The following is an 18,286-nucleotide window of genomic DNA, read 5'->3' as shown; positions in this document are numbered from 1 at the left end:
GTACAGGCTTCCTTCTTTTCCCTCTGTCATTTAGGTTAGCATTGTGGAGTAACTACAATGTTGTTGATCCATCCTCAGTTTTCTCCTATCACAGCCATTAAACTCTGTAACTGTTTTAAAGTCATCATTGGCCTCATTGTGAAATTGATCCAATTTCACTGTTGTTTCAGTTGCTTTGTGCATCAGCAAATTTGCTTGAGATGATTTTACTGCAACAGTGCTCACTGCATCCAATTTGCTTGACATAGGTGTTTCAAAGAGCTGTCAGTCAAGGTGAGCTCATGAATATAAGCTCCCTGCCCACTCAGCCTATCTTTTCAAACTTCCTGGTAGTTAGCCATGAGAGAAAAGGTACATTTCAGAATGACTGTTCGGGACCTTTAATGTCTTTTGAACTCTGTTTCCTGACTGAATCAGCATTCAAATGTAATGAATTGTGTTTGTGGTAGAGCCTCATTGGCAGCTATTGTTATCATACTGTATGTCTGCATCAGACTGTCGGCTAGACCCAGAGCGCATTTAGAAACAGAGGCCTCAATATCATATCAGTAAACAACACACCCTGGGACTCTTTATCTCGGGAGGAAGGCGTATCCCACCTCTCTCTCTCTCTTTCGTCCTCTCTCACTCGTCCTCTCTCCCTCATCCTCTCTCCCTCCCTGTGTTTGGCGAGCTGGTGAGAGCACAAACCTTTCTGCAAAACAGGTCGCCTACAGGAGACAAGCATATCATAATTTTGAGGGAACCCGGAGAGCTTTCTTCTCTCCCAAACCCGCCAATTCACCCACGAACTCCTGTAATGTCGTGGATCGAAGATAAATAACCGACAGCTTGTTCTCTCTCTGTTGTAGTGTTGAGCGACACGAGCTACCCCGACACACGCATACACACACAGCTCGGGCGTTCCCGCGACTCCTCTGCGGCCAACGGAAGGGTGTCAGGAGAGAGGAGAGGGAGAACGGAGGAGGCGAAGGGGAGAGAGGAGGGGAGGAAACCCGACTGTTTTGAAGCTATACGCCAGTAAACATAGACTATAAGCATACACAGTGAACGAAGAGGAAACCGTCGCAGTGCTATTTTATTTCAGTGTGGATGAAACTAGGATGAGAGAGACGCCAAAGGAGAGAGACGCCATCGGTGACAAGTTAAAGGACTCCGCTATTGGGTAAGTAGCCCGGCTGTCTGTCTGCTCGTTACACGCAGTGTCTACTCACGACTATACTTAGCCTGATTTCCGCGAATTGGTTGACTAGCCGTAGCGCTCCACTGCCTCAGCATCACGGAACAGCGATGAAGGATGGAGGTGAGGAGAGAAGGGGATGGAGCAGAGAGACAGATGCAGAATAGAAGGAAGACGAGATGAAGAGACAGTGTGTGTTTTCTAATGTAGGCATAATATAATTATAAATTATACAAATCCCGTTAATGCATACATGGAAATGCATGACAATAATGTGAACAAAGCAATATGATAATAAATACTAGTCTTACGTAAATAAATAAACAATATACATTACAGCCATAGCCGGATTAAGAAATCATAGACCCCGGGGCACAGTTTTTTTTAGCCCCAACACACTTCCTGGAACACCATTATTTTCTGTAAACAAATCCAAATCCAAGTTGCAATTCAATGCGTGGTTTCCTGTTGAAGAAAAAGCCCCATTATAATAAAGCCATAATAACATTTGTAATGTAGGCTACAGTTGAGCAGGGGCGTTTTTAGGATTTCCACACATGGGGAACACTTGTTTGCAGCGTCCGAATATTTGTTTTGCCTTTTAAAAACGCATTTCATACAATGCTACATACTTTACAAGACAGAAGACATTAGCGGAATCGTTTCTAATACCACACAAATAACCAAAATCAGTGGCTACTCTGACACTAACAAACTGAGATCAATCTGGTCTGGAATTTAAACAAATAATAGCCCAGGCCAATGAAGCGATACACATTGTACAATATTGGGAGGCAATATAGACTATATATACAAAAGTATGTTGACACCCCTTCAAATGAGTGGATTCAGCTATTCCAGCCACACCCGTTGCTGATAGGTGTATAAAATCTCCATAGACAAACATTGGCAGTAGAATGGCCTTACTGAAGAGCTCAGTGACTTTCAACATGCCACCGTCATAGGCCACCTTTCCAACAAGTCAGTTCGTCAAATTTCTGCCCTGCTAGAGCTGCTCCGGTCAACTGTACGTGCTGTTATTATGAAGTGGAAACGTCTAGGAGCAACAACGGCTCAGTCGCGAAGCGGTAGGCCAAACAAACTCACAGAACGGGACTGCCGAGTGCTGAAACGCTTAGCATGTACAAATCGTCTGTCCTCGGTTGCAACACTCACTACCGAGTTCCAAACTGCCTCTGGAAGCAACGTCAGCAAAATAACTGTTGGTCGGGAGCTTCATGAAATGGGTTTCCATGGGTCTCCCGAGGGCCGCAGCGGTCTAAGGCACTGCATCACAGTGCTAGAGGCGTTACTACAGACCTGGGTTCATTCCCGGGCTGTGCCACAACCGGCCGTGGCCAGGAGTCCCATAGGACGGCACACAATTGGCCAAGTGTCGTCCGGGTTAGATGAGGGTTTGGCCCAGTGTCGTCCGGATTAGGCGAGGGTTTGGCCCAGCGTCGTCCGGGTTAGGCAAGGGTTTGGCCCAGTGTCGTCCGGGTTAGGCGAGGGTTTGGCCCAGTGTCGTCTGGGTTAGGCGAGGGTTTGGCCCAGTGTCATCCGGGTTAGGCGAGGGTTTGGCCCAGTGTCGTCCGGGTTAGGCGAGGGTTTGGCCCAGCGTTGTCCGGGTTAGGCGAGGGTTTGACCCAGCGTCGTCCGGGTTAGGCGAGGGTTTGGCCCAGTGTCGTCCGGGTTAGGTGAGGGTTTGGCCGGGGGGGCTTTACTTGGCTCATCACACCCTATTGACTGCTTGTTTGGCCGAGTGCCTGCAGGCTGACCCCAGTCACCAGTTGAACGGTTTCCTCCGACATTGGTGTGGCTGGATCCGGGTTAAGCTGGCGAGTGTTAAGGAGCGCGGTTAGGCATGTCATGTTCCGGAGGACACATGATTCCACCGTCGCCTCTCCCGAGACAGCTGGGGAGTTACAGCGATGAGACAAGATCGAAATTGTGGAGAAAAAAGGGGGGGGGGGGGGTAAAATACAAAATAAATGAAAATACAAAAAAATGGGTTTCCATGGCCGAGCAGCCACACACACACACACACACACACAAGCCTAATGCTTCGATCACACTGACAGCATCATTGCATTTTGGTACACCGGAATTACATTCATTTCCAATGAAACGCTCCGCTTGCCTTGCAGCATTGCGTTGCAGAGGCAGTTGCAGTGCGTTCGGTGTGGTGAATACCTTGGATTTATTGAACGTATGCATCAAACTGTATGCGTAGATGGCTTGACTGAAATGGTAGCAGAAGGTGAATGTTGAACTTTTGTTGCACACATTTCCAGATGATGCTGCATACTATTTTGGGCAAGGACGCTGTCGGTGTATTCGAAGCGTAAAACCACCATGCGCAATGCCAAGCGTCGGCTGGGGTGGTGTAAAGCTCGCTGCCATTGGACTCTGGAGCAGTGGAAACGCCTTCTCTGGATTGATGAATCACGCTTCACCATCTGGAAGTCTGACGGACGAATCTGGGTTTGGCAGATGCCAGGAGAACGCTACCTGCCCCAATTCATAGTGCCTACTGTAAAGTTTGGTGGAGGAGGAATAATGGTCTGGGGCTGTTTTTCATGGTTTGGGCTAGGTCCCCTTAGTACTGCACCTAGCTCTAACCTCAACTACATAAAACACCTTTAGGATGAATTGGAACATCGACTGCGAGCCAGACCTCATTAATGCTCTTGTGGCTAAATGGAAGCAAGTCCACACAGCAATGTTCCAAATAGTGGAAGCCTTCCCAGAAGAGTGGAGGCTGTTATAGCAGTAGGTAAGCCCCTCCATTAACCCGGCCCTGAGTACAGGGAGGACACTCAGGCAGTCTCCTCTCCTGCAGAAAATGTGAAAATAAACAGTATGCTTTGGCCCTGTATGTTGAAATAAACAATACAAATTAACAGTAAACATTACACTCACAGAAGTTCCAAAAGAATAAAGACATTTCAAATGTCATATTATGTACATATACAGTGTTGTAACGATTGTTGTATTTACGATGGTTGTATTTACAATGGTGTTTGTTCTTCACTTTTCTTGTGGCAACAGGTCACAAATCTTGCTGCTGTGATGGCACACTGTGGTATTTCAACCAGTAGATATGGGAGTTTATCAAAATTGGATTTGTTTTCGAATTCTTTGTGGGTCTGTGTAATCTGAGGGAAATATGTTTCTCTAATATGGTCATACACTTGGTAGGAGGTTAGGAAGTGCAGCTCAGTTTCCACCTCATTTTGTGGGTCAGTGTGCACATAGCCTGTCTTCTCTGGAGAGCCAGGTCTGCCTATGGCGGCCTTTTTGCAGAATTCTGCATGCAGAGTCTCAATTTGGTGTTTGTCCCATTTTGTGAATTCTTGGCTGGTGAGCAGACCACAGACCGCAGACCACAGACCACACAACCATAAAGGGCAATGGGTTCTATACCTGATTCAATTATTTTTATTCAGATCCTAATTGGTATGTCGAATTTGATGTTCCTTTTGATGGCATAGAAGGCCCTTCTTGCCTTGTCTCTCAGCTCGTTCACAGCTTTGTGGAAGTTACCTGTGGCACTGATGTTTAGGCTGAAGTATTTATAGTTTTTTGTTTGCCCTAGGGCTACGGTGTCTAGATGGATGGCGACTGGACCTTTTTTGGAACACCATTATTTTTGGTCTTACTGAGATTTGCTGTCAGGGCCCATATCTGGCTGAATCTGTCCTCCATAGTTGGGGACAGAAGCACCAGATCATCAGCAAACAGTAGACATTTGACTTCATATTCTAGTAGGGTGAGGCCGGGTGCTGCAGACTGTTCTAGTGCCCTCGCCAATTCGTTGATATATATGTTGAAGAGGGTGGGGCTTAAGCTCCATCCCTGTCTCATCCCATGGCCCTGTGGAAAGAAATGTGTTTTGTTCCAATTTTAACTGCACACTTGTTTGTGTATATGGATTTTATAATGTCGTATGCTTTACCCCCAACACCACTTTCCATCAATTTGTGTAGCAGACCCTCACGCCAAATTGAGTCAGTTTTTTTTTAAATCAACAAAGCATGAGAAGACTTTGTCTTTGTTTGGTTTATTCGTATGTCAATTAGGGTGTGCAGGGTGAATATGTGGTCTGTCGTACGGTAATTTTGTAAAAAGCCAATTTGACATTTGCTCAGTACATTGTTTTCACTGAGCAAATGTACGAGTCTGCTGTTAATGATTATGCAGAGGATTTTCCCAAGGTTGCTATCCCACGGTAGTTATTGGGGTCAAATTTGTTTCCACTTTTGTGGATTGGGGTGATCAGTCCTTGGTTCCAAATATTGGGGAAGAGTAAAGAGTTTAGGAGAGTTTATGTATAGCCAATTGGAATTTGTTGTCTGTAAATCTTCTAATTTCACTGAGGATACCATCAACACCACAGGCATTTTTGGGTTGGAGGGTTTGTATTTTGTCCTATAATTCATTCAATGTAATTAGAGAATCCAGTGGGTTCTGTTAGTCTTTAATAGTTGATTCTAAGATTTGTATTTGATCATGTATATGTTTTCGCTGTTAGTTTTTTGTTACAGGGCCTAAAATATTGGAGAAGTGGTTTATCCATACATCTCCATTGTGGATAAATAACTCTTCATGTTGTTGTTTGTTTAGTGGTTTCCAATTTTCCCAGAAGTGGTCAGAGTCTATGGATTCTTCAATTACAGTGAGCTGCTTTCTGACGTGCTGTTCATTCTCTCTCTCTCTCTCTCTCTTTCACATGCTCACTCATGATCATCAGCAGTCCTGCAGCAGATATATAAAATCAAATGAACAGAGGGGTCCAGTATATTTTACTACCTGTTCTCCCTCAGGCTACAATTACGCACAAACACACACACACACACACACACACACACACACACACACACACACACACACACACACACACACACACACACACACACACACACACACACACACACACACACACACACAGATCAGACCATCCACATCAACCACATCCAGGACCAGAGCAGCTCTACACTATCTTCCCAAGTCTTCCCAATGAGACAGAGCGGTATTCCCTGCCAGAGCTCTGGAATCTATTAAAGCAGGAATGTTGACATCACTCTGTTATTCTTCTATCTCACTAACTTTATTTCTCTCTCTCAGGATGGCTGAGGTTTCGCAGCAGGAGAGAATTCAGGCCATCGCTGTAAGTGACACACACACGCACGAATGCACGCACACACACACACACACACACACACACACACACACACACACACACACACACACACACACACACACACACACACACACACACACACCATGCATGTTTTCATACAACCATTAATAATGATAGACTCCTGTTAGACCAGCCTGATCAACAGAAATAGACTTCGATTTCAGACGTTTGAAAAGTTCCTGAGAACGTTGCACTCACCAAAGAAAAGCAATTGCCCAGCACTGGGTGCAAATTTCTGAGTTGCTGAATTAACCCTGCAACCATGCCAAATTAACCCTGCAACCATGCCAAATTAACCCTGCAACCATGCCGAATTAACCCTGTAACCATGCCAAATTAACCCTGCAACCATGCCAAATTAACCCTGCAACCATGCTGAATTAACCCTGTAACCATGCCGAATTAACCCTGCAACCATGCCAAATTAACCCTGCAACCATGCTGAATTAACCCTGCAACCGTGCCGAATTAACCCTGCAACCATGCCGAATTAACCCTGTAACCATGCCGAATTAACCCTGTAACCATGCCGAATTAACCCTGTAACCATGCCAAATTAACCCTGCAACCATGCTGAATTAACCCTGTATCCATGCCAAATGAACCATGCCGAATTAACCCTGCAACCATGCCGAATTAACCCTGTAACCATGCCGAATTAACCCTGTAACCATGCCAAATTAACCCTGCAACCGTGCCGAATTAACCCTGCAACCATGCCGAATTAACCCTGTAACCATGCCGAATTAACCCTGTAACCATGCCAAATTAACCCTGCAACCATGCTGAATTAACCCTGTATCCATGCCAAATGAACCATGCCGAATTAACCCTGCAACCATGCCGAATTAACCATGCAAATTAACACCGCAACCGTGCCGAATTAACCCTGTAACCATGCCGAATTAACCCTGTATCCATGCCAAATGAACCATGCCGAATTAACCCTGCAACCATGCCGAATTAACCCTGTAACCATGCCAAATTAACCCTGCAACCATGCTGAATTAACCCTGTATCCATGCCAAATGAACCATGCCGAATTAACCCTGCAACCATGCCGAATTAACCATGCAAATTAACACCGCAACCGTGCCGAATTAACCCTGTAACCATGCCGAATGAACCCTGTAACCATGCCGAATTAACCCTGCAACAATGCCCGAATTAACCCTGTAACCATGCCGAATTAACCCTGCTACCATGCCGAATTAACCCTGCAACAATGCCCGAATTAACCCTGTAACCATGCCAAATTAACCCTGTAACCATGCCGAATTAACCCTGTAACCATGCCGAATTAACCCTGTAACCATGCCGAATTATCCCTGTAACCATGCCGAATTAACCCTGCTACCATGCCGAATTAACCCTGTAACCGTGCCTGGATTAACCCTGTAATCATGCCGAATTATCCCTGTAACCATGCCGAATTAACCCTGCTACCATGCCGAATTAACCCTGTAACCGTGCCGGATTAACCCTGCAACCATGCCGAATTAACCTTGCAACCGTGCCGAATTAACCCTGCACCCATGCCGAATTAACCCTGTAACCATGCCGAATTAACCCTGTAACCATGCCAAATTAACCCTGCAACCATGCTGAATTAACCCTGTATCCATGCCAAATGAACCATGCCGAATTAACCCTGCAACCATGCCGAATTAACCATGCAAATTAACACCGCAACCGTGCCGAATTAACCTTGCAACCATGCTGAATTAATCCTGTATCCATGCCAAATGAACCATGCCGAATTAACCCTGCAACCATGCCGAATTAACCATGCAAATTAACACCGCAACCGTGCCGAATTAACCCTGCAACCATGCCGAATTAACCCTGTAACCATGCCGAATTAACCATGCCGAATTAACCCTGTAACCATACCGAATTAACCCTGTAACCATGCCGAATTAACCCTGTAACCATGCCGAATTAACCATGCCGAATTAACCCTGTAACCATACCGAATTAACCCTGTAACCATGCCGAATTATAACCCTGTAACCATGCCGAATTAACCCTACTACCATGCCGAATTAACCCTGCAACCATGCCGAATTAACCCTGTAACCGTGCCGAATTATAACCCTGTAACCATGCCGAATTAACCCTGTAACCATGCCGAATTATAACCCTGCTGTACTGTACGTCGATGTTCGAACGGAAAATATGAGATCTTGTGTTAGATCAGGGTTTCCCAAACTGGGTCCCTCCTATCCCTCCAGACCTCCTATCCATCCAGACCTCCTATCCTCCAGACTTCCTATCCCTCAAGACCCCCTATCCCTCCAGACCTCCTATCCCCCCAGACCTCCTATCCTCCAGACTTCCTATCCCTCAAGACCCCCTATCCCTCCAGACCTCCTATCCCCCCAGACCTCCTATCCCTCAAAACCCTCTATCCCTCCAGACCTCCTATCCCTCAAGACCCACTATTCCTCCAGACCCACTATCCCTCCAGACCCCCTATCCCTCAAGACCCCCTATCCCTCCAGACCCCATATCCCTCAAGACCCACTACCCCTCCAGACCCACTATCCCTCAAGACCCCCTATCTCTCAAGACCCACTATCCCTCAAGACCAACTATCCCTCAAGACCCCCTATCCCTCAAGACCCACTCTCCCCCCAGACCCCCTATCCCTCAAGACCCCCTATCCCTCAAGACCCACTATCCCTCCAGACCCACTATCCCTCCTGACCCCCTATCCCTCAAGACCCACTATCCCTCAAGACCCACTATCCCTCCAGACCCCCTATCCCTCAAGACCCACTATCCCTCCAGGCCCCCTATCCCTCAAGACCCCCTATCCCTCCAGACTCCCTATCCCTCCAGACCCACTATCTCTCCAGACCCCCTATCCCTCCAGATCTCCTATCCCTCCAGGCCCCCTATCCCTCAAGACTCCCTATCCCTCAAGACCCCCTATCCCTCCAGACCTCCTATCCCCCCAGACCTCCTATCCTCCAGACTTCCTATTCCTCAAGACCCCCTATCCCTCCAGACCTCCTATCCCCCCAGACCTCCTATCCCTCAAAACCCTCTATCCCTCCAGACCTCCTATCCCTCAAGACCCACTATTCCTCCAGACCCACTATCCCTCCAGACCCCCTATCCCTCAAGACCCCCTATCCCTCCAGACCCCCTATCTCTCAAGACCCACTATCCCTCAAGACCAACTATCCCTCAAGACCCCCTATCCCTCAAGACCCACTCTCCCCCAGACCTCCTATCCCTCAAGACCCCCTATCCCTCAAGACCCACTATCCCTCCAGACCCACTATCCCTCCTGACCCCCTATCCCTCAAGACCCACTATCCCTCAAGACCCACTATCCCTCCAGACCCCCTATCCCTCAAGACCCACTATCCCTCCAGGCCCCCTATCCCTCAAGACCCCCTATCCCTCCAGACTCCCTATCCCTCCAGACCCACTATCTCTCCAGACCCCCTATCCCTCCAGATCTCCTATCCCTCCAGACCCCCTATCCCTCAAAACCCTCTATCCCTCAAGACCTCCTATCCCTCAAGACCCACTATTCCTACAGACCCACTATCCCTCCAGAACCCCTATCCCTCAAGACTCACTATCCATCAAGACCCACTATCCCTCCAGACCACCTATCCCTCCAGACCCACTATCCCTCAAGACCCACTATCCCCCCAGACCCCCTATCCCTCCAGACCCCCTATCCCTCAAGACCCACTATCTCTCCAGACCCCCTATCCCTCCAGACCTCCTATCCCCCAAGACCCCCTATCCCTCCAGACCTCCTATCCATCCAGACCTCCTATCCCTCCAGACCCCCTATCCCTCCAGACCTCCTAGCCCTCCAGACCTCCTATCCCTCCAGACCTCCTATCCCTCCAGACCTCCTATCCCTCCTATCCCTCCAGACCCCCTTTCCCTCCAGACCCCCTATCCCTCCAGACCTCCTATCCTCCAGACCTCCTATCCCTCAAGACCCCCTATCCCTCCAGACCTCCTATCCCTCCTATCCCTCCAGACCTCCTATCCCGTCCATCCCTCCAGACCCCCTATCCCTCCAGACCCCCTATCCCTCCAGACCTCCTATCCCTCCAGACCTCCTATCCCTCAAGACCCCCTATCCCTCCAGACCCCCTATCCCTCAAGACCCCCTATCCCTCCAGACCCCCTATCCCTCCAGACCTCCTATCCCTCCAGACCTCCTATCCTCCAGACCTCCTATCCCTCAAGACCCCCTATCCCTCCAGACCTCCTATCCCTCCTATCCCTCCAGACCTCCTATCCCGTCTATCCCTCCAGACCCCCTATCCCTCCAGACCCCCTATCCCTCCAGACCTCCTATCCTCCAGACCTCCTATCCCTCAAGACCCCCTATCCCTCCAGACCTCCTATCCCTCCTATCCCTCCAGACCTCCTATCCCGTCTATCCCTCCAGACCCCCTATCCCTCCAGACCCCCTATCCCTCCAGACCTCCTATCCCTCCAGACCTCCTATCCCTCAAGACCCCCTATCCCTCCAGACCCCCTATCCCTCAAGACCCCCTATCCCTCCAGACCCCCTATCCCTCCAGACCCCCTATCCCTCCAGACCCCCTATCCCTCCAGACCCCCTATCCCTCCAGACCCCCTATCCCTCCAGACCTCCTATCCCTCAAGACCCCCTATCCCTCCAGACCCCCTATCCCTCCAGACCCCCTATCCCTCCAGACCTCATATCCCTCAAGACCCCCTATCCCTCCAGACCTCCTTTCCCTCCAGACCTCCAGACCCCCTATCCCTCCAGACCCCCTATCCCTCCAGACCTCCTTTCCCTCCAGACCTCCAGACCCCCTATCCCTCCAGACCTCCTTTCCCTCCAGACCTCCAGACCCCCTATCCCTCCAGACCTCCTATCCCTCCAAACCTCCTATCCTTCCAGACCTCCTTTCCCTCCAGACCTCCAGACCCCCTATCCCTCCAGACCTCCTATCCCTCCAGACCCCCTATCCCTCCAGACTTCCTATCCCCCAGACCCCCTATCCATCCAGACCCCCTATCCCTCCAGACCTCCTATCCCTCCAGACCCCCTATCCCTCCAGACCTCCTATCCCTCCAGACCTCTTATCCCTCCAGACCCCCTATCCCTCCAGACGTCCTATCCCTCCAGACCTCCTATCCCCCCAGACCTCCTATCTCTCCTATCCCTCCAGACCCCCTATCCCTCCAGACCCCCTATCCCTCCAGACCCCCTATCCCTCCAGACCTCCTATCCCTCCAGACCCCCTATCCCTCCAGACCTCCTATCCCTCCAGACCTCCTATCCCTCTAGACCTCCTATCCCTCCAGACCCCCTATCCCTCCAGACCTCCTATCCCTCCAGACCTCCTGTCCCTCCAGACACGCTATCCCTCCAGACCTCCTAACCACATAGAGCCTGTAGATGAATGTCTGTAGCTGAAAATCCAGAAGCATTAGGCTAATGCTAGAAGCAGTAATGGACTCATATCCGGCATGAACATGCAGACACAGCACACATCACATTGGTTAAAATGCTTAACATGGCCACTTACTCTGTGTGTGTGTATGTGTGTATCTTTACAGGAGAAGAGGAAGAGGCAGACAGAGATCGAGAATAAGAGGAGACAGCTGGAAGATGACAGAAGACAGCTTCAACACCTAAAGGTACACACACACACACGCACACGTACACACACACGCACACGCACACGCACACACACACGCACACAAGCCTTTGTGTCTCTGTTTAGTACCAGATAGAAACACACTCGGCTGTCACAGACTGTTAACACAAGCTAGGAGATAAAGCCTGCTTCGATGCACACTACATAGCCTCCCTGTTATCTCCCCTCTAGCTGACTTGACCAAAGCTAAAATAGCCATATGATAACCCTTCACACACTGACTGAAGCACCAGCCTCTGATAAAGTAGTGTGTGTTAGAACACCACCAATGACCTTGTGTGCTCCCATTCCTGTCTTCTCTGTGTGTGGCTAAAACGGGGTACAGAATGTGTGTGAGAGTGGTTTCCTGCTCAGAGGGAGTGGGTCACAAATCTGTTTCCTCTGACCAACCCTCTATGGATTGTCTCTAGACACACACACGTACACACACCGTCACACACACACACACACACACACACACACAATGAGTTCTACAGCGGCTGTTTCTAATTAGGTGTCTTTTGTGATGATGTAATGCAGCCTGGAGATTTTGTGATGTAACCATGGAGACGTGCACACGTATGGTAGAGAAGTAAAAGTTTGAGAGTAGAGTAAGGTGTGTGTGTGTGTATGAGTGTGTGTGTTCCTTCCATTGTCAGTAGTGTAAGTAGTTTTTACACCAGAACAATGAACAGCGTGCTGAGCTGGGGAGGGGTGTGTATATCCAATTATGGCGGTGGGGGGAAGGGGAGACACTGCTGATAGCTGCTTTACTGGGGAAAAATGTACTTACTAGGTCTGATGTGCGGTTGTCCCACCTAGCTATCTTAAGATGAATGCACTAACTGTAAGTCGCTCTGGATAAGAGAGTCTGCTAAATGACTCAAATGGAAATGTAAAATGGAGGGAGAGAAATATTGAAGAGAGAGGGAGGATTGTTATGCAGCATTATGGGAAACATATATACATATTTGCTTAATGGAGAGAGAGAGAGATAGAAAAAGAGCGTGATGGATGAGAGACAGTGAAGTAGAGAGAGAGAGAGAGAGATAGAGAAAAAGAGCGTGATGGATGAGAGACAGTGAAGTAGAGAGAGAGAGAGAGAGAGAGAGAGAGAGAGAAAGAGAGCGTGATGGATGAGAGACAGTGAAGTAGAGAGAGGGGGGGGGGGTGGATGGATGGATGAGGAAAAGGGGAGTGTTGTTTGTATATTCTTCTTCATCATATGGTTGGAATGCACATAAAACTGACAGGAGAATGCTGGGGAGAGAAGGACTACTCCTTTTTCCTGGAGCTGGTCTAGCTGACAGAAGAATGCTGGGGAGAGAAGGACTACTCCTTTTTCCTGGAGCTGGTCTAGCTGACAGAAGAATGCTGGGGAGAGAAGGCCTACTCCTTTTTCCTGGAGCTGGTCTAGCTGACAGAAGAATGCTGGGGAGAGAAGGACTACTCCTTTTTCCTGGAGCTGGTCTAGCTGACAGAAGAATGCTGGGGAGAGAAGGCCTACTCCTTTTTCCTGGAGCTGGTCTAGCTGACAGAAGAATGCTGGGGAGAGAAGGCCTACTCCTTTTTCCTGGAGCTGGTCTAGTTGACAGGAGAATGCTGGGGAGAGAAGGCCTACTCCTTTTTCCTGGAGCTGGTCTAGCTGACAGAAGAATGCTGGGGAGAGAAGGCCTACTCCTTTTTCCTGGAGCTGGTCTAGTTGACAGGAGAATGCTGGGGAGAGAAGGACTACTCCTTTTTCCTGGAGCTGGTCTAGTTGACAGGAGAATGCTGGGGAGAGAAGGCCTACTCCTTTTTCCTGGAGCTGGTCTAGCTGACAGAAGAATGCTGGGGAGAGAAGGCCTACTCCTTTTTCCTGGAGCTGGTCTAGCTGACAGAAGAATGCTGGGGAGAGAAGGACTACTCCTTTTTCCTGGAGCTGGTCTAGTTGACAGGAGAATGCTGGGGAGAGAAGGCCTACTCCTTTTTCCTGGAGCTGGTCTAGTTGACAGGAGAATGCTGGGGAGAGAAGGCCTACTCCTTTTCCTGGAGCTGGTCTAGCTGACAGGAGAATGCTGGGGAGAGAAGGCCTACTCCTTTTTCCTGGAGCTGGTCTACGTAGCTGACAGTATCGCTGCCTGAAATATACACTTAGATAAAATGGTTCAGAACCCTTTTTGGTTCCAGGTAGAACTATTTTGGGTTCCATGTAGAATCCTCTGTGGAAAGTGTTCTACATGGTACCGAAAGGGTTCTACCTATAACCAAAAAGGGTTCTTCAAAGTGTTCTCCTATGGGGACAGCCGAAGAACCCTCATTGGTTCTAGATGGCACCTTATTTTTCTAAGAGTGTACATACCCTAAATACCTTCCTCTGTGAGCATGGGATTGAACCTCTATTTCCTACTGTCTCTCTACCCTCTCTCTATGCCCTTGCTCATTCTATTCTACCTGTGTGTGTGTGTGTGTGTGTGTGTGTGTGTGTGTGTGTGTGTGTGTGTGTGTGTGTGTGTGTGTAGTCGAAGGCTCTGAGAGAGCGCTGGTTGTTGGATGGGGCTCCAGAGGAAGATGAGACTCAGAGACGTATTCAGGAGGACGAAGAGAGGACTAAGGCACTAGAGAAGAGCATCCTCTGGTTAGTACACACACATACATACACACACATACACACACACACACACACACACACACACACACACACACACACACACACACACACACACACACACACACACACACACACACACACACACGCCGTTGCCGGTCGTTGTTGTCGATAAAACAAAGTAACTCTTTACTTTCTCTTTAATACTCTTTCTCCACACACTGCATTCATGTTTAATTAATGTGTGTGTGTGTGTGTATGTGTCTGTGTGTGTGTGTGTGTGTGTGTGTGTATGTGTCTGTGTCAGCCTGGAGCAGGAGATAGAGGAGCTGGAGAATCCGGTCGTGACCAAAGAGAACAGAGGAGGTCAGTTCTACTGTTAATAAACTGTTAACATTCTGATCATTATTTTGGTATTGGTATTGTATTGTTTCCATTTGTTGAAATTACCAAAAATGTACCAACATTTACTGATTATATGATGCAAACTATTTTTATATGACGGGACTTTATTCACATAAAAACAGTTGGATGGAAACCTGGCTAGATTTTTCTCTCCCCCTCTCTATTTCCCCCCTCTCTCCTTTCTCTCCCCATCTCTATTTCCCCTCTCTCTCCTCTCCCTTCTCTCCCTCTCTCCTGTCCCTTCTCTCGCCCTCTCTATTTCCCCCCTCTCTCCTCTCCCTTCTCTCCCCCCCTCTATTTCCCCCCTCTCTCCTCTCCACCTCTCTATTTCCCCCCTCTCTCCTCTCCCTTCTCTCCCCAGCTGTAAATGGAGTATCACAGAACCAGAGTCCTAGAAGAGAACTAACAGGAGTAGAAGCCAAGCTGTTGGGTCCCAGTCCAGACCAGGCCAGCGCTGAGAACCCTGTTACCCTGGTCTTCATGGGCTATACAGCTCTGGAGGGTGAGACAGCAGGGGAGGTGGGGGAGGCAGGGGGGACAGAGGGTGGAGACGGCTCAGTCAAGGCGGAGTTTGTGATGCTACCAGACGGGGAGGTGAAGGGGGTAAGAGAGGGGGAGACAGAGACCCAGGCAGCAGCCAATGGGAGTACAGGTGAGAAGGGGGAGGCAGGGGGGGGAAATGGGGGAGGAGGGGAGGAGGGGGAGAAGGAGAAGAAACAGAGTTGCAAGTGTTGCACAGTCATGTGAGTGTTTGTGTGTGTGTGTGTGTTTGTGTGTGTGTGTGTGTGTGTGTGTGTGTGTGTGTGTGTGTGTGTGTGTGTGTGTGTGTGTGTGTGTGTGAGAGAGAGTTTGTGTGTGTGTGTGTGTGTGTGTGAGTGTGTCAGAGGAAGAGAGACTTGAGTGCGTACGTGTGTATGCGTGTCTGATCACACACTTATCAGGACTACAAAACCAAACAGTCCGACTCCTCCTGCCAAGCAGCAAAAACTACAGCCAACACCAACCATATACAGCCAACAGACACTGGAGAATCAGTACTACTTTGTATTACTGTAGTAGTACAACAACAACCTACAGCCAGGACAATATACAATAGACTATGTACTACTCTAGTACTACAATAACAATCTACTGCCAGGACAATACACACTAGACTATGTACTACTCTAGTACTACAATAACAATCTACAGCCAGGAAAATATACACTAGACTATGTACTACTCTAGTACTACAATAACAACCTACAGCCAGGACAATATACACTAGACTATGTACTACTCTAGTACTACAATAACAACCTACAGCCAGGACAATATACACTAGACTATGTACTACTCTAGTACTACAATAACAACCTACAGCCAGGACAATATACACTAGACTATGTACTACTCTAGTACTACAATAACAACCTACAGCCAGGACAATATACACTAGACTATGTACTACTCTAGTACTACAATAACAACCTACAGCCAGGACAATATACACTAGACTATGTACTACTCTAGTACTACAATATCAACCCACAGCCAGGACCATATACACAAGACTATGTACTACTCTAGTACTACAATAACAATCTACAGCCAGGACAATATACACTAGACTATGTACTACTCTAGTACTACAATAACAACCTACAGCCAGGACAATATACACTAGACTATGTACTACTCTAGTACTACAATAACAACGGGGAAATCTGAAATGGAACCCTATTCCCTATGGTACTTTGGGCCAAAACACTCCCACAGTGCACTAGTATAGGAAAAGGGCTGCTGTTTCAGATACAGCTAGTACCTCCAGACTGATCAAACAAAACCTCCCTCACTGTGTACTGCTGTCGTACTACTCTTTACTACGATGTATTTCTTCTGATATGGATCATTATTTTATTGTGAATGCTATTTTTATATTTTTCTGTCTTGACATTTATAGTGTATTCTGTGTGTACTTCTGTATGCTATTCTATTAATATTCTCTTTATTATTGAACTGGATGTGCCGTCACGTTATTGTTGAAAAGAAAATGTAGCAGGTCTTTGTATTGTAATGTGTCTGCTATCGGAGCCATCTGGAAAATGTCTACCATTGTTTTTTTTAGTCCAGAATATGAAGAAGACATACATTTTGTATATTTCCCTGTGTATCGAGTATTTATGAGTCAGTTTCATATTATATTGTCTCTGTAATATAGTTTCACAGTGTGAACAGTAATCAAATATGTTGATATCAAGTTTTATACAATGTATTCATTGGTTTGGTTTCTGCCAAATCATAGCCAGCCACACTCCGCATGCAAGCTTGTACCATCATCACAAATCAATAGGAACACCAATTCAATCCATCAGCCACACCATGTCGTCTGGTACATCTCAGATAACATTATTATCTCTGTTTTAAACTGTCCATCCCATGTCGTCATCTATATCTCTTCATCTCAAGTCATTTATACTCTACTTACATCTAGTAATCTATTGATCTCTATTCATCTCTACTAATCTCCTCATTAGACTCACTATGACACTGTGCAACTCATAAACACATTTCACTATTTTATTTTTTATAAATGTAAAGGATGGCTGATTCACTGTTTGAGTCAAGCCCGGTGATTGTTTTAATGCTGATGCTTGTGAATTTTGTTTAGTCAGTGATGTTGAATCTTCTGATGTAGCATTAACTCTAACTCTGATTAGTGTTGTTATTGATCGTAATACTCCTCATCAGGTCTGATCAGTATCATTGACAACTATATCCATCATCACGGCAAATTGCTTAACATGAATGTAATAATGGGTTCTATTGGGATCGAACGGAAGGTGAAACCTGTCGTCAGCAGAATAAACCTTCCATTCCCAGAGACTCTCTGGTGTCTGTGTGTTCCATTACCCTGTTCTACAGTGTACACCAGGGGAAAGAGAAAGGGTGGGGTCTGGGATGAGAGAGGGAGGAGGGAGAGAAGGGAGACTGGAGAGGATAGGTTGAATTAAGCGAAATAGAAAGGGGAGAGGGAGGTGGAGAGAGAAGGTGGGGTTAGGGGGAGAGAGAGAGAAGCAAGAGAGAGAGATTACAGATCTCTCGCTGGAACCAGGGAGTGTGATGGTCTTCGGTGTGCTGGGGTCGTTTATGGGTCAGATCCACACACCATAGATTACTTCTGCTTTTTTTATGCATTGGAAATAGTAACAACTGTTTCAAACCACTTAATACAACAAGAACAAAAACAAGCAAAAAACACATGGGTCAAGTAT

General features: G+C 47.6%; 1 protein-coding gene across 1 annotated transcript; it reads left to right on the top strand.

Annotated features, from left to right (window-relative positions):
* Window positions 1-620: 620 nt before the first annotated feature.
* LOC118941106 (paralemmin-1-like) lies at window positions 621-17,897 on the top strand. Its single transcript, XM_036952083.1, has 6 exons — window positions 621-1,165; window positions 6,308-6,350; window positions 11,961-12,041; window positions 14,542-14,657; window positions 14,935-14,993; window positions 15,394-17,897. Exons 1-6 carry the CDS (start codon window positions 1,104-1,106, stop codon window positions 15,777-15,779), a joined length of 747 nt encoding a protein of 248 aa, XP_036807978.1. The 5' UTR covers window positions 621-1,103; the 3' UTR covers window positions 15,780-17,897.
* The last annotated feature ends 389 nt before the right edge of the window (window positions 17,898-18,286 follow it).

Source organism: Oncorhynchus mykiss, chromosome 18, assembly GCF_013265735.2.
Source record: "Oncorhynchus mykiss isolate Arlee chromosome 18, USDA_OmykA_1.1, whole genome shotgun sequence".
Taxonomy (NCBI): Eukaryota; Metazoa; Chordata; class Actinopteri; order Salmoniformes; family Salmonidae; genus Oncorhynchus; species Oncorhynchus mykiss.
The sequence above is the reverse complement of the archived record's forward strand: the minus strand, read 5'-3'. Positions and strand labels throughout refer to the sequence as shown.